Source organism: Sinohyriopsis cumingii, unplaced genomic scaffold, assembly GCF_028554795.1.
Source record: "Sinohyriopsis cumingii isolate HCF-2022 unplaced genomic scaffold, ASM2855479v2 utg000309l, whole genome shotgun sequence".
NCBI classification, from domain to species: domain Eukaryota; kingdom Metazoa; phylum Mollusca; class Bivalvia; order Unionida; family Unionidae; genus Sinohyriopsis; species Sinohyriopsis cumingii.
This window is the reverse complement of record NW_028315887.1, coordinates 449,408-474,890: the sequence shown is the minus strand read 5'-3', so window position 1 is coordinate 474,890 and position 25,483 is coordinate 449,408. Positions and strand designations below refer to the sequence as shown.

Below are 25,483 nucleotides of genomic sequence, written 5' to 3'. Positions count from 1 at the left end.
GCAGATATGTTAGAAACTGACCTCCCCATTTTTCTATCAATTAATCACGTAATTATCAATTATCGAAATTGATCGAATAGAAGAAATGCTCACGAAAACAGTACACTGTGTAGCATAATAGCTTAAAGAAGAAGTAATCTGGTCGACAAGCGATTCCTTACCTTTATATAGTATTCTGAAACAAAATAGAATAGTTTCATTTCATATATTTAAAATGAAACGCAAAACATTTGACAAGTTAAATTCCTAGCTGATCCATGCAAATGTTTTTGCACACTAGCGCTGAGCTTTTGGAGTAAAAGGTCCTTGCCCAAATGTTTCAAAGATATATAAAAATTCAAAATTTCTGCAATGGCCTAAAAGATATATAAAAATTCAAAATTTCTGCAATGGCCTAAAGGACTAATTAGAAAATTAAAAAATCTGTGTATAAATATGTGTAAAAAAGTTTATTTCTTTTTTTTTACCACAATTGGTTTTCGCCTAATTGTGCCAACAGTGTTTTTTCCGTAAAGGTTGCAAGTGTCTAGAAAATTGAAATATTTTGATGTAATGGCCTGAAACTCATAGAAGGTTATCTATTTATGGACATGATCAAGGGCGTAAAATTTTTTGACATCATATTTATAATTGTTCTGCTACCGCCCTCAAATATATTATAAACAGACATGGTGATATGAATGGACAACATAATAATAATATGCCACCTTCTGCTATCGAAATTTGACAAAGTTTTTAGATCCACTAGTATAATTTCATTGTGTCCGATTTAATTGCAAGCTTCTTCCAGAGAAAACATTAGCTGCCAACTTCATAATTTTTTTTCATAAAAAGTAGTCCAGTTTAAATCGTACAGCGTGAGGAAACATTTTGTTTGAAAGTTTATCGATTAGAACATTCCCCCAAACGAGATAGAACAAATGTCTTAGGACAATAGCGTAAATGTCTTTACTAGCTGATGTAACCTCAAAGTCCAGCATAAAGGGGTATTTCACAACGCACAAGCACTTTCTCCATTGGGAATATATCAAAGTGTACAGAATCCAATATTTTGACCTCCGGCATCTTGAACCCGAATACTCTGAACATTGCGAAATATTCCCTGGCCTAAGTCATCTGATCAGTAATAACACAATACATCATGGAGTCCTTATTTGTTTCCATAATGAACAAAACAGCATGCAGTTAAAGCACTTCATGCAATTATCTCAACAGATAGAACATTCATCGCCCACAAGACTATTTGGCAGTCAATCAGCGTCAGCACCTACGTGTATACTCCATGAATCACAGACATTTAGCTCAAAAGGACCACATCGGATCAAACGGATGAACTTTATCTATGACAGTAGTGACTCTGAATTAAATTTTATAAACATCTTTCATAAATTGATACATTATAAAGGAATTAGATGTTGATATTGTAACTGTACTTACCATGCACTCACATTTCATTGAGTTTAGTCTTTTGGTCGATTTTAATTATAAATCGAGTGTTGTATTAAAACTGGAGTTGCATATCCTGTCATAAATTATGATATTTATTTGAATGCAGCTTCTGGAGTTAAATTTGAGTTTTCTGTATGCAAGAACAATGTTTTATATTAATGTGATTAATTGTGTAGTGATGTATTATATATAAAACTGTTTAATCCTAAGTTTTGTTTTGTATATTTTTCTCTTATTCATCACAAAATGCAAAATAAAAATAAAATCTATTGTTTTATTGGATTTAAGAAAATAGTTTGCATGTGAAGTGGGATCATTTATTATTTTCACAGATAGCTGTCACCACTCGTGAAAATACCATATTGTATAACAACCCTGGATATTCTTTATGTATTCAAACTTTTACCGGGATGTCAGTCTAAAATATAATGGAACATTTACTGTCGAGAAAAAGAAGGCTGTACTAATCTCATACATATAACAGCTTCTCTGTTTCCTTTATTTGTACTTTATGTTATGCATAATATTAAATTTCCTGTACATAAATATAAATTGAGAATGCTATATTAAAGCTATTGCTGTTCCTTAACGATATGTATAGCCACCACATACTTCAACAGTCTTGATAATTTTGGGACAGAAGCATAAATTTCAACTGCGACTATTAACATTAATATTTGAACAAAAAATATTGACTCTGGATTTGATCTCAAGTTGCTACCGATGTTATTCACTGTCATGGGCACCCGAAGGATTTTTTGCAAGGGTGGGGGGTCAGTCCGTCACGGTCGGGAGAGTTAGTTGTGTAGTTCGGTGCGTAAACGAGGTAAATTGTATTTGCGTTATGATTTCGGGGGAGGGTGTGTGCGTCCATGTTCACTGTTACGATATATATTCCAACAGCCGTATATGCAACGTTAGGCAGGTCTTATATAAACTGAACTCTCTAAGCAAAAGTGTAAATTTCATAAGCTATATAGTTTTAAAATACTAATGCATTAACAACTAAAACATGTTTGATTAAGAAATATATCTCAAATGAATAATACAGTTTTCCTCCATATATTCATGCCTTTCATCTTTTATGTCATCGATCATTTCATAATGTTTCTTTCATATTGTCCTATGACGGTGTACATAAAAATAGTGAGTTATGTTACATGTGACATATGACATCCGAACATTTTCATTTACTTAATGGTGTAAATATCCATTCATTGTATCCGTAAAGTTAAAAGGCAGTTGCACCTGTTAAACCATTATTATTCTCCTCTTTCATTTATTTTTTCAGTAATAACGTTTGTAAAAAGACCAAGAGAAAATACAGTTTTGCACTGTAAACGAATTTTCTGTAAATATTTAGGTGAGAATGAAGGTATCGAGAAAGTATATTTTCAAATAAACCTTTAAATAATATTTTCTTGTTACACAAAAGCACGTGTATCAAGAAGAGATTGCAATTCTTTCTCGAAAGATTGCGAATTATACGCCTTATTTTAAGTCCACATAAATCAGGGACAAGTTATTGACATTTTTAATCAGAATTGTTTTTAATGCTTGCAATCACTTACTGGTTCGCTTCCCAGTGTAATGCTGAAAATGTACGATTTAATAAACATTAGGTTTTGTTTCGAAGCTTTCTGCTAAAAATATAAATGGGACTAGACGAAAGTTATAATATAGGATTATATTTGTAGGGTCGTGGTAATATCATATCATTTCATTACATAAGGAAAAGCGTTTTCAACAGAGATTTCTTGCAATTGTCATGAAGACAAATTAGTCAAAATTAAACTTTTGATGAGACTTCAAAGCAAATGGATTTTAATATTCTCTTGTGAATAGATATTTGTAAAAAACGAATACCTTAATTAAATAAAGGTTACATTATGGAAAATATTCACTATATGATTGTATGATTCATATATTTTCTCGTCAGCAATACAAACTATATATATATATATATATATATATATATATATATATATATATATATATATATATATATATATATATATATATATATATATATATATATATATATATATATATATATATATATATATATATATAATATGTCGTATTTATTCATTTCAGCTGTGCGTACCAGTGGAAGAAAGGTATTAATCTTATATTTACACTGAAGATAAAGGAGTTAGTTGTCACCTGATACACGTTTAAATATAATATAGTACATTTTATGCAATATATATATATATATATATATATATATATATATATATATATATATATATATATATATATATATATATATATATATATATATATATATATATATATATATATATTCGGTTGGATAAAGAATTTTTTAAAAACAAGTTTGTTACAATGTAGCTACAAATGTATCTTTACACTTGTTCAAAAATTAAACAAATTTGTTTTCTTCAAATCTGTTTAGTCACAAGACAGTTAAGATGAAAGCAGAAAAAGTTATGGGGACTTCTTTCTCCCCTCCACCAGATTTGGAGATTGATATAAGTGCTCCCTGGATAGAAGAGGCGATTCAGAATATCAAACTGTTTGATTCTGGTCAGGGACAGGTAACGTTGCAATGTTTTCTCACCTAATATTTGGAAAATGAGATCTGATTATGTTCTTTAGAAAACAAACACACCATACAAAAAAAAAATCCCGGATAATATGCACATGATTTACTTTTGAGAAAAGACAGAAAGATACATATTTAATTCTGTATTCTGTAAATAATCATCTAAAGGTATATTTTATAATATAATTAATTCTAACTATGATTATATTATCGTTTGAGTTATTTCGAAACATGGTACGAATACAGAATATAATTTGTCCCTTTTCTTAAATCTGATGTGATATTGATTCCTTAGAAATCTTCAGGTCACGTTCGTTACAACTTAACCAATTTCATTTGAAGCATGCTTTGTTACATCCACCATATTTTATTCCTCAGAGTTTTGTGTTGAATTCCCTCTAAACATATGTTATTGTGTTCTTCACGAGGACATTTATAATGTTGTAAGCTGTTCTGGCTTCCTCTCTGGTCAAACGACCTTTTTAATTTCTTGCTTTGCTTTAGAATTACAGATTTTATTATAAAGAACAAATATTGTACAAGAGGGGGAAGTTTATCTTAATTGTTTTCGATATAGACAACCGAAGAGTAAACTTAGTGTTAGTAGTTATATATTTCTTTTAAATGAAATGCTAAAACATTCAAGACAAAAGGTACTCGGAAATAAGTTCTATTCCAATGGCCAGTAAATCCTCCTAATGACAGGACAGAGAACACAATTAATTTTACTAAATGTTCTCTACATTTGTGTCTCAGTACTGACCTTTCCACTGTGTGACAATCAATACAAATATGTTAATCTAAAATACCTTCAAAAATGACTTCACGGTGAAGTTCTTGTCAAAGGTTTTCTTGCATTTTGTCTGAGATGCTGGACTGTAAACAGAACACGTATTTCACTTCCGGATCATCACCAAGGCCATATTACTCACTGTGCACTGTCGCCGAAATACATACAGACAACAACACCCTGGCCTCATTTTCTCAAGAATAAACAATTACCTTTAAATCCCTACAAAAAATGCATAAATAAAACTCTTATATCGCCACCAAAATGAGAGAGGAAAATTGTTCTAAAAATTGACTAGAACTACATGCAAGAGTACTGAACTGGAAGTACTAATTGTTACCGGATTCCATAAGCTCCAATAGAGTGTTCGTCATCTTCTCTCTACTGTCTGTATTTTGCGTGTGGTGCTTAAAATGACAACACATGTAATATTATAGTTTTCATATGACTAAAAATGTTATTTTAATGCTGGAATCCCACAGTAAAGCATAGTGAAATGAATCTAAAATTCGGTTGGTTTATATATTTGCCTTCATGGTTTATCGAATATATTTGTTGCGTCACAGAACACTATTACATAATGTAATATTGGAAAGTAATGCATGCTTCGTAAGCAACACAGTTGCTGTATGATAATTACCTCTGTCCTCTAATTTCTCTATTTTTTACACAACAGACCACCTCAGCAGACGAGTGCAGCATATCCAAGATCCTGGAAGAGAATGAGACTCTCCAAAAGTACTATCAGAGAAAAGAAAAGCACAAATTACATACATCTTAATCTGTGCACAATATATAACGGTTATAAATATTCATTTCGGCCGTAACTGTGTTGGGTAATGAATTAGATTTTATAATATACTGGATATTATCCTTACAGAATTTGGGTGTGTCAATGAGTGTTCGATTAATAGATGACTTCAAGTATGTTCTGACCGGATGTCTCTTTTGTTGCATTTTCTGCGTAATATTACTTTTGGAAAGTAATTTTAATTTTCATACTATATAATGTATAATTTTCCAATACTTATTTTGTTTCGAAAATTGTATAGTTTCACAGCAGTGTGTCATTATCCATGTTATTATTGTAGACATCTATCTAACAAACAGCATTTTCCACTCATTATAGAGATATTCAGACACTACAGCGTGATTCAGAACGGTACTATAGTGCAATGAAGAGTTCAGAGTGGCGGTATGTATGCACTTCGTTTCTAAACGTATTGAGCATTATTAGTCCCATTGTAGCTCTAATGTAGACATTTAGAAGCTGTTAATTGCATTAAATGTGTAAAAAATTAAACTTCACACAAGAACAATGTTCACATTTATTCATCACATTTGCGTTTCCGAACATAATATATAATATTTTCTTTTTTCAACACCATTCCTTCATATATGAAATAAACATGTCCAAACATTTAAATTACTGACCATATAACAGATAATAAAATTAATATGAATACTTCTTAAACATGCCTTGAATTACGATTTTGCCAGAGCTGGTTGATGACGTATGCTGCTATCTATCAATAAGGCATTGAAGGCGTGCGAATTAGCTACCCCGGGCACGGAAACTACCCTTGGTTACCTCAAGATAAAATGTATTATTGGGTCCTCTGTCACTATGACCCTTTTCGTAAGACACTATATGATTAAAGCGTATCTCCTTTCTTTATTTAATTCTAGCCAATAATGTAGATAATGTTTTTGCTAAAATTTGGTTACCTGGTCAGAGTTATTCTGCCTCTGTCTCTATTATTTATTTGATTACAAATATGAGTCATGTACCCATGCATATATGAGCAGCCATAAATGATATGGTCAGGTGTTTTAGTATAACTGCATTTTTATAGTGTTTGATAAAAGTAAATGATATTACCAGAGTATTTAATTCCCCAGTATTAACTGATCTCAAACAGATATTTTTTAAAATCGAACTAAGCCTCAAAACAATATCTTAAATGACCATGTTAGACGTTTAAAGTAGTCAACTTCGATCTTCAAAACTCACAAGATTTCCCATGTCAACGTCAGCAAAAACCTATCTTCCACATTCAGTCAAATTTGCTTTGATAGCATACTTGCTCAGACCCACATCAATGCCGAGTCGAGCTGAGTAACGTCCGTAAATGTTAATAATGTATTTCATGTATTTAAGTGTGCTTTGTAAGTGACAAGGTAAAATAAACACGAGCTTGTTATGTTGGTCTTAAGGAAGCAAGTATATGCAACGCGTCAACAACAAGATGTCCACCTAGTGGCCCATCCAGCCGAATTTATAACGGTAGAGCTGAATAAAACAGCGGTAAACAAATTGTTCCGTCTCGAATTAAATAAGCATCAACTTCAATAGGTGGCGCATGGCCTCACGAATCAAACTATAATAGATGTTTGAGTATACAACGTATGCTATCCAAAGGGTCCCGTACATTGAGAATCACTGGCGAAAGTTTATTCCACAAAAATTGCTTGACTTACTTTGTCATCGCGAGTAAGTAAGCAATGGTTAACGGTTGAACTTTATGCGAGTCTTACTGTGTAGTCTAAGTTCTCTGCCAGAGTGTATTCTGCGAGTTGCCCCTGGTAATCAAAGACCTTTTCTTTTTATTCGTTCATTAATGTTGTCCACCAACAGCCTTTTTCACAGTCCGATGGAATTCCAAAAGCCTGTAACCCAGCTGATTTTACAACCTCAGTAGCTGTTATGAGCGCTGAAATTGCTGAGAGGAATGCAAATGTTCCACTGGTCTTTTGCAGCTGTATCAATTCTACGTTAGATAATTTTAATGTCACCGAAGTGTTCTTTTTTTGGCGGCAACACGGTGATCAAGTTTTATTTGGGATAGCGGCATAGGGACATTAAAGTTATATTTGTTGGTGAGAGCCTTAATTTAACTACACAATCGTTTCATGTTGAGTTGTCGGCTTTCGCAAGCTGCTTTGGACTCAATCCAAACTTAACTCCATGAAAAGACATTATAATTTGAAAACGTGACATGTTCAATGACAAATTTGAGAACATTCTATGAATTTTACATAGGCGCACAAAGGAACATTATTTGACAACCTGTGTCCTTCAAAAACAGAAATTTGCCGGAAATGATTACGACAATGCATTCCTAATCATCTATGAAGGGGGTGGGGTTGACACTAGGTTTTTCGGAGAGACTGGATCGACCTACACGTGCAGGAAAGTAAATGTCGACCACATACTGTTGAAATAATTCCAGGTGGTGCGATACAAATTAATAAATTGGGTGCAACGTACGAAAGTTGTGTTGGAAAATTTGCAGAACTGTGTAAATATTTTTAATGCGTGATTGTCATCGACGTTAAGCAAATGTTTTTGGGATGGTTCTTGATGTGAGTTTAACCGCAAAGAAACAACTTATACTTCTAGTTTGTTGGATATCACGGATAGCACGCTTGTATTGTTCACTTTCTCCATCCATATTTGGAAACAGCACGGACACTTGTTTTCATGCGTTGAGACCATGTTGCATAATTATTTGCTATATAAACTGTCCCTTAATATCACTTCTTGGGTGCGCATCTGTGGCGTGCGCTGGAAACGACAAGATTCAGACCTCACAAATGACAGCAAACAACCTTCTATGGCCAGTGAAGGGGTTAGCTCAGACATCTATACTGGCAATGATGTCAGCACAACTTTATCAGCAGCGGTACTGCATCATGCCAACTTGCATCTCTGATAGTACACTTTCTTTGTAGCGTGACTGCTGTTTGGCCCTGAACATAACGTTGCAAATAACCCGGTAGAACACAGAATATATGACTGAGGGGAATCACACACAAAAACCTCAAACATGGTTGATCTCAAATAATCTTTGATATATCTGGCGAGTTCGAGAATCGTCGTGGCAATATTAACATTGTCAAAAATTGCTTCCATTTGCACCTAAATACATTCACGTATGAATTCATTGATACGCCAATGCGCTAGCATATCAATCGGCAGTTGATTGACAATCGCGTGGTGTCCGTACGAGTACATAGTGATTCCGTCAAAGAATATCCATCGTTTGATGTCAAGCGGAGACAATCTCACCTTGGCACAACGATTCACTCTTATCCGATGTTTCCGAACGGATATGATTTGCTGTGTGTGAGAATTCACATCGTTGATTTTATGGGGAAGATTCGTAACAAATTTGATCAAAACAATAAAATTCGTCCAGATTTGTCCACAATTGTGTAGCAATATGTGGAAAACCACTCGCGAGGCACCGACATCACTTCCGTTTCTAGCAGATATTCTGTGTGGCTTTTGTGAAGCTCGTCTAGATACTCCAGGTCAACTTCAAATAAGTATTCGATATCACTGTTACTAACGTACTCATTTATGTTTATGAGAAGCGATATTTCCACGGGATCATCCACTAAAACCCTGAATCAACATCATTATCCACCAGCTAAGATTGTTAGAATTCAGGTACCAAATATAAAGTTTCGGGGACCCAAGATCGTATCCATTCACTTTTCGGTTGTTATCTCTATCATAGCGATGAAATCTCGCCACGACGACCACGTCAAAACAAACAGATGCATATCAATATCAATGAACAGTTTCAGCTCCACCTTGGTTTTTGACAGCAACGCATTACAGGCCGATCCTGTGGAAGAAAAGTATTACGTGAGGTCGCACTTGGTTGTCTCTTCAAAGATCTTAAAGACATCCACTTGCACAAACACATCGGTGCATAAATACAGTATGTGATATTCGCCAAGGTACACATGTACTCGTAGGGATCCACTACTTTCTTTATTATCAACTATAACTCGGCAGGCTTTGCGGTACCATATCAACTTATAATATTTAATCGATCGTTTTCGCTTCCTGTCAAATCCATAAACTGCAGATGTCCGAATCTAAACGTCGTTTGTTTTTCTAACGTGTTGGACATGACGCGTATAGGTGCATCATATCCACTCAGGTTAAAAAAACACTACAGGAATTCATGTTCAACTTCGTTTAATTTGCAGCTTTATGAAGCATGCGCTGTGTCAAATATCCATGAATAAGTGGGGGCAGAGAACTCACTGGTTATGATCATGTCTGTGGGCGAGTGGAGATGTTTTCGGATCCATTTCACCGTAATCTGTAGCGATTTAAGAACATTTAAGCTGAGTCCTGAGCAGTATACAATAATGGTGGCCCATTTTTCCCTCTCTTGTCTGCTACAATGTAGTAGAATGCGTGGAATGCGTTCCTCCTCTTGCGTGTTATTTCTTATAACCCTCGAGGGTTGGGACATTTAAACATTCAAATTCCGTGTAAATCACATTCGAAAGTTTCAGTTTACGTTGCACCGCAATAAATTTCAAATTGGTTTTGCATGGTTCTGGCGTCATTGTAAGCTGCTTCTTTTCACTATTTCCACCGCAGTACAAGTTGTTGTCGTCAGGCATCTGTTGGGTGTTAAATAAAATAAATGGAGGCAACGTCTGTCTGGAAAAAGTTTTACATTTTTTCTCTATCCATAAGTATGAGATCGCAACTCTGAACCATTTATGCTGCTTCGCAACAACAGATCAATTTCGGTTCGATCATGCGACATGCGAGTCTGTGTTTAGTACATGTGGGGATAATGAAAGCGCATAAAAAATGTTATCTCAAAAGTACACATTAAGAGCAACACTGGGATTATGTTCTTCAAACGTTTTAGTGCGGTCTTGGTAACCTCCAACGGAAATGACGTATTACCAAAGTTAGATATCGTTTGTAAGGTGACTGGCGCGGCTGGTCTCTGTTGTCACTCGCGGGATATAACTTGGACGCGAGCGTCCATACTAAACGTCAGCTGTCATAATTTTTTAGCGTTTACAACTGACGTAGACAGAACATACTTAGACGTTGGTATGTAACTCGATCATGAAAATGGTATGTTTGGGGAAGTATGAAATTAAACTTGCAAGCAGAGTTGGTGAATTGTTTCAATTCCTTTGCCAGTTTCGTCAATGACATCCTTAGTGTCTTTACGGTTAAAAATTATAAGTGGACCACCATGAATCCACGTATGTACAATTTTAAATTCATTCTTTTTGTCTGATAACTTACGATTAAGTTACATGTACACAAAGAACAATATATTCTTTAACTCGGGCCAGAACGTTGCAACACTGATATGATTCCAGGAATCTTCATTTAATGTGATTGTCTTCAGATCCTGTAACTTTACTCAGAAATCTGCAGTTAGTAATGGCTGCATCGGTTGTTCAGGGATAAGGAATTAAAAATAGTAACTATTTCAATATCCAAACAAATTGATTTCCATTCGATCAGTGATCACAACATATCCTGATATTCGATAATGTGTATCAATGGTTTCTTTAACTGCTGATCATCATAACATTCAGGCATCGCAGATTATAGGATTTTATATCTTTCAGCATGTGTAATGTCAAATTGGCATTCCTATCGTTATTCTTATTATACAGGATTGTAACATATTAATATTTTAATTGAAAAATATCTTACACGTTTTGTCAAGCATTTTTGGATTCATGCGCCGAATGCCTTTACTTTATTTTAAAACACTTGTGAATATGCAGGATATCATTCATGTTATTGACATAAATTAACCTTTACTCTCACTTTATTCTGTATAACGAGATATTTAGATCGATATGTTTTCTCTGTGATCTTTTTTTAGATACATTAAATTACACACCTGATAATGTTTCAGAGAAAAAGAAACTTCTGATGACCTTGAAGCTGAAAGGAAAAAAACTAAAGCGCTGACACGCAAACTTAAAAAGGAGACACAGTAGGTCACCTACAGCATTTTTATTGTCACGATATTATTGTCATCATCATCATCATGGTTATCAGTATTGTCATCATCATTAGTAGTCATAGTACGTTTAAATGATGCATTTTGAAATTTATCAAAATGGCGTTTGCCGTCGTTAAATGTCATAAACAACTGCAAATGACATTTCTTGAAATTGTGGGATGTACGAACAGGATGGTATTTTCAACGTTGAGAAAGTAAAGTCACTGTAAATTTTAGAAACGTCAATTAATATCCCTTTTAGGACAGTGAATGCACAACGATTGTGAATACAGTAGTGATTCTGACTTTGGTTTCTCAATTATCAACACACACACACATTGCCAGCCACCTAGATGTTGATAAGCGTCCAAGAAGTTTCGAGAGAAACAAAAGGGTAAAGCAAACCCCCAGAACCCCCACACTTATATTGTGACACAAACGCTTCTAATACATACACCTGCTTGATTCAATACGTCTTGACCTACATCGTTCACATACACACACTAAGACACTGATTGATAAGCGTATAACAATACATATTTATATTTTGGCAAAAAGAAACAAACTATATAGGATAACGAAGACATCTAATGACAAACAGAAAAATATATAAGACATAACTTCATACCTAGAAAAGCAGCTATTATACTTGAAAGAGGTAAGCAATTCTGGGTGCAAGCTAATATTACTAAAGCATTAAAGCTTTAATTTTTGCTTGGTTTTCTCACTCCATGTTGTATAACACTTTAGTACTGCAAGCATCTATATGTGTCTGCCTGAGTGTGCGTGTCTTAACATTTCGATCCATATATATTATCTCAAATAAAGAATTATCCAATATCTTGATATTAATACTGCAGATGTTTACGCCTTTACAAGAAATTTGCTTGTAAAATGATTAGATTAGCAATAATATACTGCTTACATGTTGACGTTGTTTTTCTTCTAGTAGCACTTTTAGCTGTTTATTACTATTTTTATTATTATTATTATTATTATTATTATGATTATTATCATTATTATTAACATCGTCATGATGATTAATATATACTTCTACTGCTCTTACTACTTGGTTTCCAGAAGTCACGAGCTGAAGAATGCAGAAATCACAAGACGGGCTGATGAGCTAATGGAAAACATCATCCAGACGTCTCGAGATCAGTTTAAAGAGTTTAAAAAGCGTTTGGATGGCAAAGGAAAGTATTCATTAAGGTAGTATCACATACATGTAGGCGTACTTAATGCATCCTAGATATATTTATGTAGCCAACATTTGATTTATACAATGGAGAAGTCGTGTAGTTTGATAGTCAGCATGCTGAACTCGGTTGTCGTGTTCTGTCCTTATGCAATGTTCACTAGCATTGCCCCCCCCCCCCCCAAAGCATTGTTTTAGAAAACCAACATCTTTTGTGTGTATCTAATGCATATTAATATTTTAATCTACACAGGAAAAACATTAGTTCTTTAAGAAACACCGATATATTATAATTATATTTGCCAAATATATTTATGAGATATCTCTTCTGAGCAAGGTATTAGCAATTATAGGGGTAATTGATTTTAGTCGGTATTGGATAAATTAAAATTTAATAGGGACATTTGGAAAGGTATTGGAGAACGAAAGTGAACATTATGGTGAGGTGGTAATACATATTTAGCATTATGGGTTGACGTGTGATTACTATCAATTTACATTTTTTGGCCACTATGCTTCTGGTGTTCGCACAGTTTGGGTGCTATTTTTCGAAACAGCAAACAATGAGGTTATTTAGTGCAGATACAAATTGAGTAAAGTAACTTGCCCAAATACACATCAGAGCTCCTGTCCCGATTCACCTGTTACAAGATGCAGGAAGGGAACAGGGAGCCTATTATACATCGCCAAGCCTAAAAGGCGTATGAAAATGTAGCATTATGGATCGCTATGCGGGTTTATGAAATATTACAATTAGGGGTCTCTACAGCGAGAGTAGGGAGTGTCTATGGAACTTAACATTCTGGACCACTATATGGATCTATGAAAATTAAATACTGAAGGCTGGTATGGTGATCTGCGGAAAAGAAACATTTTGGGTCACTATAAGGGTTTATGGGAATCGAGCATGATAGATAGCTATGAGGGTGAATGGAAATTTGATAATGATTGGATGGTAGGTGACATTATGTAAATTAATAATGAGTTGAAGATTGTGGCGAAGAGTTAGAAGGAAGAAAAAGAGGAATAAATGGAACAATGATTCAGTCTTAAAGTCAAGCACTCATTCTTGCATAAAAACTCTTGAGTTAGACAAGCATCCATATTTACAATCCAAACACTTACACTTATAATCCAACGCCCACGCCCTTACAATGCATCACACATTCTTACAAACTCCGCCTGTACAAGTTCGTATATGCAGGAAAGGGTATGATAGTTTAGGACAAGTTTAGTAACACCTATTCTTACAGACCAGCATGCACTCTTAAAGACAAACAACCACATTTACAATGAAATTGTTTCTGGTAAAGAAGGGGATGTATGTACTGATCACTATGATATAAGAAGGATATGTGATGACTATCTCCCACTTAAACTGAAACACTCGCGTCCTTAAAAACTTATACCCACACTTACAAAGAAACTGAGGAGGGAAGGGTGTAGATTACGATAAGGTCACTAATTATCGCCATCCACCACCACACATGCAAATTAAAAGATGAGGTACATCATTTAATTTCATATGCAAACACACAAACGCATACAACCACAAATATAAACACAAGCAAAGAACATGGAAATGTTTGATTAGTATCGTCATTCTGAAATATGTACTGAAATAATCGGTGGTTTGATCCTTAGAAGGGCGTTTGTAATGAAGGACCTGAATCAATTATCATTATTCGGCGCCAAAATATGAGAATCTCTTTCACCACTTATTGTTGCCTTAGGGGTCTGTGGACAACAACAGAGTGAAGAAATACTCTTTTGCTTCCATTTCCCCAGTCAACTGTTTGTTTTTAGTACTGCTATGTCTGATTCTGTTACTGTCGATTTTGTTGCTGCTGCTTCATCGTTTAATTCTCGTCCTCAGATTAATTCGCTAGGAGACCTTTTGTTATTCTAAACCGCGTACATCTCCTTTGGATTGATCACTTAATCTCAGGAAGGAGGTCTAACTCCTCCATTCAGTGTAGGATGAGCTCCATCCTAACCAGATTGATTAGCGCAATATACAACCTGTTGCCGATACTGTCATTTGTAGTTGACCACTTTGAGATTAAATACTAGACTGATTGACTGATTTTATTGAATCTGAGACATCATCGGACATGTACGACTACTTTATTAATGTGCGCACAGCACACTATTTAATTACTCTCCAATAGTACCAACTTTGGAATTTGGGGTTGGTATGATCGAGCACGGTTCTCAGTCCCTACACCTCTTCCAGTTTCCCATGATATTTGCCCCTCATGGATCGAACCCTATTGTCTGCTGCACGCTCGGTTTGCTGAAATTTATTTACCAATTCTCGATGCTTTTGTTCTCTGCAGATGTACGACTATAGCTTGTGATATGTGCGTGCGACCTGATTTACTTCCCAATGAAGCAACTTTATGCAGAGGGTTTGCGGTGACATCTTAACCGCAGAGAAAGTTCAGATACTTTAAAATGGTGAAATATTACACTATGGGGTTGCCTGTAGGTCAATCGATTAATAATTTCAAATTCCGTAAACACGTGTATTGGTGCACTTATACCATTTTGGATACTTGTATACCATGAAAAATCTCTCTGAACGTCTCTTTATATAGAGTCTTAAGTGAATGCTAGAAAAGACAAACTTGATAAACCTCTGGACATCATAAATGACGAGAAACACATTTCTGTGGACATTGGTGGGGTTATGATGGATCCATAATGTTAATTATGACAACACATTTACACAATTAGCGAAACCACCATCATTCCAAATTGCGTGATTGTCATTGCCCTTTCGGGTAAACATGACTGTATAATTGGCTCAAAAAACTTTGTGGGCATCTCTGCAAAAGTTAAGTATAGAACTGACAGGAATTTCACATGAAAATAATTGGTTTTCGCGAGGCTGTCAACGACATTGACTGAATGCAGCTTTTTAATTTGGTCTGGACTTAGTATAGCAGCACCGTCAGCACTAGGTTGGAGTGGCATGCATAATCTTTGCTCTATCTGGCAAGTCAAAGAATTGTGGTGGCAACGTCAACGTTGTCCAATCATGTTTTGATTTTCTTTCTGTCGATGACATATCGTGCGCTGTTCAACAACGTCATGATGCCGTTGTTGACAAAGCCAAACTTGACATTGTCGCCTTAACTGACACCGTTGTAGATACGTACAAGTTTTCCCTCGATTCCAAGAAGGTCTCACACGATATAAAATATTCAGACGTGTCATGCATGTGTAATTATATTAACTCACGTTCTTTGCGGACCGTATCTTGGTACGAATGCTACTGATAATCTCGGACGCTTAGATCTCGCAACACACACCAATCCATGTTCAATGCGGACAGAATACGTCTTTGAAACGAACCAAGGTTAAACTTTAGTTTCTATTTTATAAATAATTGGTTTCATTTGATCCCTTTTTGGATATTCCCTTCATCAAATTTGCAATCAACGTATTGGGATTGGTGTATGTTATCGTCTAGACGTCGTTGAACAGCTTCTTTTACAATTTTACTAAATAGGTTGCTCCAACGTCCGACAAGAGCACTGATATATTCTTCTAGTCTAGACCCCCAGACTGCCTCATTGAATATTAGACCCCTTCCGATTAACCCACAATTCATTTACAGATTCTCATTATCGTGTTACATACACAATCGATATCTTTACAGAGTGCGCATATTAACGCGCTAACCGACCCCATCAAATATTTCCGACCGACCGCAAGTTGGTGAACCTGTTACTGGTTGGCGGTTACACATGTGAATTCCTTTTCCGTCTGAGTTTCTTTTTTGGTGGAGGTTTCAATGCTTTCATTATATTTGGACGATCATAACTGCGAATAAAACTGTTTTGAGGGTTGAGAGTATTTATATCGATATTGTTGCTACAATTCAGTTCCACGATCACCTTTTTCCGTCTTAAATGCATCGTAGACAGCTTCAAAGAGATTCCACCTCCTGCTGACAGTTATTTTCCCTATTAAGCTCCATAAATACATATTTGGGCCACTGAGCTTTGAAGACGTTTTGTCCATATTTGTGGGCATTTATCACTATCGCAATTAGGTCTTCCCTGAATTTCTTCATTCTTAAGTGTTTAATTGCCGAAAGGTATTATGTCTTGGTTTTCTTTGATATCCTTGACTTGTTGGGCCGTCTTTACCAGATTGTGTGATAGAGTGATAAGTGTCGCGAACGTTTCGTTGAAACCCAATGCGAGTTCTTTATATGGGGTCTGCCGCCAATTAAACATGTGTGACAAGTTTTCTTCAAGTAAAACTTTCTCTGTTTTCATCATTGTTTATAATCATCGTGATCGTTAAATTGGGTCACAAATCTACACCCAAACCCGTACGATATTTTTGCGGTCCACTATTCAGGTTGATGGTGACGAACCTATATGGCTCCCGATTAATTTCCGCGAGCATATTCCGAACATCATGTCATGAGTAATTTACGGCACAACAGGTGGATTGAATGTTTGCAAGGTCATGATCGTGAACATAACGAAATATCAACATATTGCAGTTGTCCCTAATCATTTTGGGCACTTGTGCGTATCGCTTAGACAAATAGATCATTTCTGCATTATTGCGATGACGTGAAAAATCAATCTTACGGGCTCGTGTTATGGAATACTAAATACAATCATAGAGATGTTATTTCAGTTGATATGGTTACATGTTATCCCGGAAGTTTTCTTGGATACGGAGATTGTTCTGTGTATTTTGAGCGATTCGGTCATCCGACGCACGAAATGACGCGAGTATCGATAAATGGACCATTACCGGATTTCGACCTGACTGGATTTGCTCGTATCGAGTCATTCGAAATGTCTAAAGGACTTCATCCAATTTGTTATGTTTGGTTTGGAAAACATTTTTCAAAAAAAATGTGGACACCAATAGTACTATTACGGTATATGATTGATTGTACGATGTTAATATCGCTGACGATCAGCGAAGCAATTATATCATATCGAAAACAAACCGATGTTTGGTTACCACATTCTGATGAAACTGATTCAAAAGATCTTGGTAGAAAAATAATCGGCAAGTTTACACAAGGAGGAGCATATGATAACAGACGACATTGTACAAGACTGATCATGGACGATGCTGAGTTAGATTTTATAATCGCTGATACAACGAACAAGAACACGTTTCTAAGTCGAGAAACAGCTTTCTTGTCAAATGGAAATAAACTAGGTACAATTGTGAGCTACATGGACGGTGAGTCACCGCAGTATACTCATTTAAGATCATCGATGCTCGCATATGTTTCAATAAACCTATTATCGATGATAAATAAGGTTTCTACGCATGCCGTCAGAGTTGCCACGGATTCGTTTTATATAAGTAAAAAACATTCAATACTGTTGGAAAGATTAAACATAGACACTTATGCATCGTGGGGTTCGTGGAGAATAAAAAAGGAATATATGCTCGATTATTCAGAATCCGCTGATGTTGCGGTTAAAGATATTTACTGTAAAAAATATCAATCGTCGACAACTTCGTTGTTACCATCGGTATACGATCCAATAACTAGACACAAAACGGTTTATCTAAACGGACTTGGCGGTTCTGGTAAAACCACTCGAACTATCGAACTATTTCAGAATTCAGATATGATTGTGCTAACACCCACACATAGACTCACGCGAGAGATGAAACAACGAGGAGTACAATCATGTACTTATCATAGCTTTTTCCGATGGAAGGGTGATACATGGACATCTTTAAGGATGGGCGAGAAATACATTCCAAGGATCATAATATGGGATGAAATATGCACTGTACCGCTAGAAACTTTAAAAATATTTATTGATTGGTTACTTACAAGAAATACTGCCGTGATAATGTGCGGCGATCACGGTCAACCACCACCCGTAGCTGGACCATCTTCACATGATTGGCTGAAAAATTTCGTTGCCCACTTCGAAGAAGTATCTGATGATCATAGAGCACTTGATGCAACGTTAAAGGAATTTAAAAGATTAATCAGACTACAACCGAATAAAATTCAATGTGAAGTAATGCGTGAAATAATTTCAGAAACACCCATGAAAGACTTTCTACAAATGTGGCGACCAAACGATTTGATAGTTGCAAGTAGAAAGATAGTTCGTGATACACTTCAACGGGAGTTATTTCAGTTACAACGAGAAAAGTTTCCAACGTTCCCAGTCCCGTTATGTTATCGACCAGCAGATACGCGACGGCAAAATATCGACGTTGATATACCAGGACACTTGACAGAGTCAAGGAAACAGAATCTTGTGTTGAATGATATTATCACAGTTGATGTTGATGTTGTTGAAGATGCTCTACGTGCTGATAAATCCCCGTGGACGCTTGGCTACGCGATGACGATTCATTCATCTCAGGGATTAACTATTACTGATACAGTTGTTTGGATCGTTGATGATCGTATCGAATGGTCGAACTTGGTTTATCTTGCAGTGTCTCGAGTTAGAAAAATATCTCAATTGAGACGAATCGTCATGGACTCGTCAGTGATTAGTGATGATGATGTTGACGGTGATATAATAAGAAAAGAATTATCTGATTATAAACAGTGTGATAAGAAAAACAAAGGCGATTTTGATCTTGATGTTGATTTTATTAATGCGCTGAAACAACAACAGAATAATCATTGTGCAAGTTGTAATTGTATAATGTTATGGCGGTATCTAAAAAATGATCCAAGACAATTTACCGTAGATAGAAAAAATAACAATCTTGGTCATACACGAGAAAATATCATGTTGACCTGCCTTGAATGTAATCGACGTCGCGGCGCTGGCACCAGTGCTGGTTAAGTGATTTGGGTGGTAATTGTGTGTTATCGGGAATTATCTGTAATTGTTCACGTACAAATCCACGTTGAGGAGCAGCTGAATCCAGTCTGTAGATTGCGGGTCTACCTGAAGATCTTGTCACAGTGGATATTTTGTGTGTGGTAACACTCCAGATAGGATCATTCGCTCTTTTTTTACCACCTTCAGGTTCACCGGGCTCGTATAAATACCTGACTGTAACATCACCCAATATTTTTTGTTTTTCAATATCTTTTCGTTGTGTTGGTATATTCTTTTTTTGTAATTGCATTAACAGGTTTCATGTTGGTCGTTCGAGTAATCTCATTATTTAATGCAGCTATCACGCTTGGTAATCTTGCAACCCATTCACGAGATCTTTTATTCTGAATCAATTCCTTCGCGTATTGATATCCAAATAACCGCTCAGCGAGTGTTCGATTAAATCGTTCAACAATTGCCTGATCACGGTGAATTGCAGTATGCCCTCGTCGTATTTTGGTATTATGTTGTTTCATCAACGATGATACTGGACCAAGAAATTCCTTGCCAGGATCAACCTGTAATAGTTGTGGCCATCGTAATGGTCCTCGTTGATAAATTCGTTTAAACGCATCAGATACTTCAGATGATGTTTTCGTTGATAGCGGCTCTGCCTCTTTATATCTACTTGGAACATCAACAACGGTTAGCGCGTATTTGTACGTTTTTCTACGTACAGTAGCATATGGTAAAAACAGAATATCAGCTTGATGAACTTCATTAGGAACACTGACACTAAAATGTGCAAATCGAATTTGCTTAGGTAGTGGTAGGTAAATTTGACATATTGCCTGTTTGGATAACTACGCTTTAGCAGTAGAATGTTTAACCGCTGCTGCATCAGCGAGTTTACTAATTGCTGCTTTACCCTTCAAGTATCCAATTGGTGAATAATAAATCGATTCCATTTATATATTACCAGCACCTAGCGCTAATTTACCCTTCATCGCGGATCTTACTAACCAATTAGCTAATTTTTCTTTGATATTTTTAGTTTTTATAGAATCAAGCGCATGAATTAATTTCACATCTGCAATATGCCTATGTTGTAGATCATTGCTTTTATACGCAACATCATGAGCATGACAAGCTCGATCAATAACGTTTATTGGTTCCTTGCCTGGTTTTGGTTGATCCTGATTATCAAGCCTGATATCAAGTCTGGTACCAGGACCGCAATAATTATATCCTGGTAGATGTTTTTCTCCTGGGTATTTAGCCCATGGAGCACCTGGAAACTTTGACATCAATTTAGCAATATCACCACCGCGCTTATTAGGTAAAAACGAAAATTTCTTTCTACCGCATACAGAACATTTTCCACCATGCGCTATTTTTTTATTTTTTGTTATAACCGTAGCTAAATCAGTAGTTGGAGTTTTAGATCTACAACGTAAGCAATATAAATTCATGTTATAAAATATATGGATATAATTGATTTCTCAGCGAAAGAAAACGAGAACCTGTCAAGCACCATCCTGCGTTACCAAATTAAATTAGAATTATAATAATAGGACCATCTGGAAGTGGAAAGACACAATTGTTACTTAATCTTATAATGAGATGGTTAAAGTGGGATAAATTGTATTTGGTAGCCCCATCAGTTGATGATCAACGATGTTATAATGTGCTTAAGGATTTTAATGAAAACACGGATAACGATGTTATCGAGTTTATAACCGATATTGATGAAGCACCATCAGTTGATTCCATAGACGGATTTATTAATAATCTAGTTGTATACGACGATGTGATGCTAGATAAACAATCAAACCCAGCCAAGATTTTTTCTCGAGGTAGACATAAAAACACCGATGTCATTTATGTTACTCAATGATACACACAAATACCAAAAGTGATCAGAAATAACTGTAATATTTTAGTTGTGTTTAATGGAGTTGATACACATACGTTGCGAAATATTCATCAAACCTGGTGCAGCGGTGACATGGATATAATTAAATTTAAAAATTTCTTTTCACGAGCGCAAGCTACTCCGCATGGATTTATAACAATAAATTGACACGATCCTAGAACAAGATATCGTATTGGACTTGATAAAATATTTGGATAAATGAATAGCAGCAGAGGGGGCGATGACCTCAAGTTGGTTCAAATCTCGCGAGTTTTTCTAATTAACCGAAGTCCTCAAGCAAATGTTCAGCTCGAAAGAAGCCTTATTTCCGTTTTTTGACGCTTCCAAAGTCGGTCTGTTCGCCCCTTCTGCTGCTCACTCTCTCTCTCTCTTTGGGCGTCTTCGTTTGTTTCTTACTTTTCTTTTCTATATCATGTTAAAAGAAGAATTTGAGCTCTCTATCTCCATCCTGAGGCAACACAGAGACCTACACTTTGTAGAGTTCTCAGGGCTTGACCGGGTATCGTAATTTCTTTCATCTCTAGTTGTATTACTCCACTTTTTGCTGTCCTCGATGTGACTGTGTGAATGGACGGAAGTAACTATTATAATATTTGGGATGGGCCACTATGGTAGTCGATAGAAATTGAACAATAGGGCTGATATAGGGCACTCAAAGCAGCAGGGAAGTTGTACAGACCAGGTGGCTCAGATAAATTTAAGCCTCCCACCGAACATTTCTCCGTAGAACCCTCAGATTGCAAAAATAAACCCTCCTACGAAAAATAATCCGCAAAATTCCCCCCCAAATTGCATTTTCGGGCATAAAAAAAATGGCAGCTTTTTTGGGGGGGGGGTATTGTAAAATTTATTTGTGATTGCAGGATTGGGTTGCAATTTTATGAGTAAATTTGATCAAGACCGATTCGATATCTACTACGTGGATCATGAAGATTAATCGTGACAAAACCGTGCGGTGTTGCCTGAGCGTGACTGAAGAAATTTTTAAACTTATTTATATCCATATCGCCATTACACCAAGTTTGATGAATATTTCTCAGCGTGTGAGTATCAACGCCATTGAAAACTGATAAAATATTACAATTATCTCTAATCACCTTTGGAATTTGCGTATATCGCTGCGTCACGTAAATCACATCGGTGTTCTTGTGTCGGCCACGCGAGAATATCCTAGCTGGGTTAGTTTGCTTATCCAGCATCACATCATCGAAAACAACAAGATTATTAGTATCACCGTCTAAATTTTCCACTGATGGAGTTTCATTAATATCCGTTATAAATTCTATTGTGCCATCCTCAGTTTTATCGCTAAATTCCTTTAGTACTTTATAACATCGCTGATCATCAACAGATGGTGCAATCAAATACAATTTATCCCATTTTAGCCATCGCATTATCAAATTTAGTAATAGTTGTGTTTTTCCAGATCCCGACGGGCCAATGATTATCATTCTTATCGAATTTGGTAATGCCTCGGTGTGCTTTACTTGCTCGCGTTTTTTTGTGGCTGAAAAATCAATTACATTCATGTTATTAGAATATTATGGATTCATATTGTGTTAAGTGTCGCACTCGAACTGCCACGCTAAATCCAATCGAAGTCGTTACACGCAACAACAGGAATGCAATTAAGGGAGAATGCGCGGTTTGTGGAACAAGTAAATTTAGATTTGTAAAAAAAAAAGTAGAACCGGAGGAGACATCGCAACCTCCTTAACAAATCTGCCTGGAGCTCCCTGGGCGAAATATCCCGGAGAGAAACATTTACCAGGATATAATTACTGCGGACCTGGTACAAGGCTAGATATAAGACTTAACGATAATAATCAACCAAATCCTGGCGAGGATCCAGTAAACGCTATCGATAACGCATGCTACTATCACGATCTTGCATATCGCAGCGGAGATTTACAACAAAGACATCTCGCTGATATTAAATTAATTCACGCAATAGATGCTATTCCTGATAAAAATTTCAAAGAGAAATTGGCAACTTGGTTGATAAAAGGAGCAATGAAAGGTAAATTAGTACTAGGTGCTGGTAATTTATAATGGAGCAAATATATTATTCTCCGCGAGGATTTTGGCGAGGAAAATCAGCAATAGCCAAACTTGCTAAGGCAGCAAAAGTAAAGCAATCTGTCGCTGAATCGTGGCTATCGAGGCAAGCAGTCTGGCAAATTTATCTTCCTCCGCCTAAGAAAATATCATATGCGAGTTTCTCTGTCAGCGTCCCTAATGAAGTCCATCAGGCTGATCTTATGTTTCTTCCTTACGATACCGTTGACGGAGTTACATACAAATATGTTCTGACGGTTGTTGATATTGCTAGCAGATACAAGGAAGCGGAACCGTTATCGAATAAAACAGCAACAGATATTGCTAAGGCGTTTAGCGAAATTTATTCACGATCTCCATTAACATGGCCGAAGCTTCTCCAGGTTGATCCAGGTCGAGAATTTCTTGGCGCGGTTACTTCACTGATGAAAAAGAATAATGTTAAAATCCGTCGCGGTATTGTAGGTGTTCATCACAATCAAGCTATCGTTGAGAGATTCAATAAAACTCTTGCAGAACGATTATTCGGATATCAGTACGCGAGAGAATTTATCCAAGATAAACGATCTCACGATTGGGTAACAAGATTACCTCACGTGATTAATGCGCTAAATAACGAAGTAACACGAACAATATCAATGAAACCCGCAATTGCAATTACAAAGACAAAAATACCACTAAAACGAGATTCTACTATTCCACCTGTGCTAGGTAGCGTCACGGTCAGATATTTATATAAGGAAGGAGAAGCCGAAGGTGGCAGAAAAAGAGCAACTGATCCAAACTGGAGCGTTACAACACATAAAATATCGGCTGTAACAAGATCATCAGGAAGGCCAGCGATTTATTTTCTAGATTCACTAGCGCCACAACGCGGATTTACCAAAGAAGAATTACAAATAATACCAAAGGATACTCAATTACCACCATCGTCGTTAATGTGAAATTTAATTCTACCTAACTGAGATAATTTTCTTACTCGAGACACGGCTAGATAAACTAAATTTGACCAGGAAATTCTATCATCGACAATCCAGACTTGACCATCTACTGTTAATCCTTGTGACGAGTGAATCGTTGCTGCATATCCAAGTTTCCACGGTGATCTTTCTGCGTTTATTGCATCATTGACAAGATTAATATCAACGAAAATAATATCATTCAAAACTAATATTTTTTCTTCTCCGCATGGCAAAGTAACATTAATATTTTGTTTTCTAGTATCAGCGGGCCTGTAGCATAACGGAACCTTCAACGTTGGAAATTTCTCACAGTGAAGCTTAAATAGTATTTCCTGAATAGCATCGCGAATAATTTTTCTGCTAGCAACGATCAAATGATCAGGACGCCACAAAGTTAGAAAATTATCCATCGAAGTTTCGTCGATTATTTTTCTCATCACATCACATTGAAACTTATTAGGTTGCAACCGAATCATTTTTTTAAACTCGGTCAGTAAAATATCATTAGATCTATAATCAGCGTCAATCTCTTCATAATAATCTACAAAATTTCTAAGCCACCTGTGAGGAGATTCACCATCAATAGGATCAGGTTGGCCGTGATCTCCGCACATTATTACAGCGGTATTTTTTTCTTCTAGCCAACCCAGGAATAATTTTAACACAACTAAATTTACCGTGCAAATTTCATCAAATATTATAATCTTGTTGATATATTTATTTCCCATTCGAGCTGAATCCCACAATCCACCGCTGTACTTGAAATAACTATGATAAGTACAAGAACTAACTCCACGTTGTTTTATTTCTCGTGCTAATCTGTGAGTTGGAGTCAACACGATCATATCAGAGTTTGAAAATAAGTTTATTGCTCGTGTTGTTTTACCACTACCGCCAGGACCATTTAGGTAAACGAATTTG

The 25,483-nt window shown here is 36.0% G+C and overlaps 1 protein-coding gene across 2 annotated transcripts in view; it reads left to right on the top strand.

The window, feature by feature from the left end:
* LOC149774360 (uncharacterized) overlaps positions 1 to 25,483 on the top strand; it is a 70,862-nt gene that overhangs the window by 25,018 nt on the left and 20,361 nt on the right. For both annotated transcript variants that reach the window (XM_089945377.1, XM_089945376.1), the window contains 6 exons: positions 3,547 to 3,569; positions 3,869 to 4,010; positions 5,485 to 5,546; positions 5,938 to 6,003; positions 11,519 to 11,599; positions 12,689 to 12,820. In XM_089945377.1, coding sequence (XP_089801503.1) covers positions 3,547 to 3,569; positions 3,869 to 4,010; positions 5,485 to 5,546; positions 5,938 to 6,003; positions 11,519 to 11,599; positions 12,689 to 12,820 — 506 coding nt within the window. The remainder of the gene's footprint in view (positions 1 to 3,546; positions 3,570 to 3,868; positions 4,011 to 5,484; positions 5,547 to 5,937; positions 6,004 to 11,518; positions 11,600 to 12,688; positions 12,821 to 25,483) is intronic.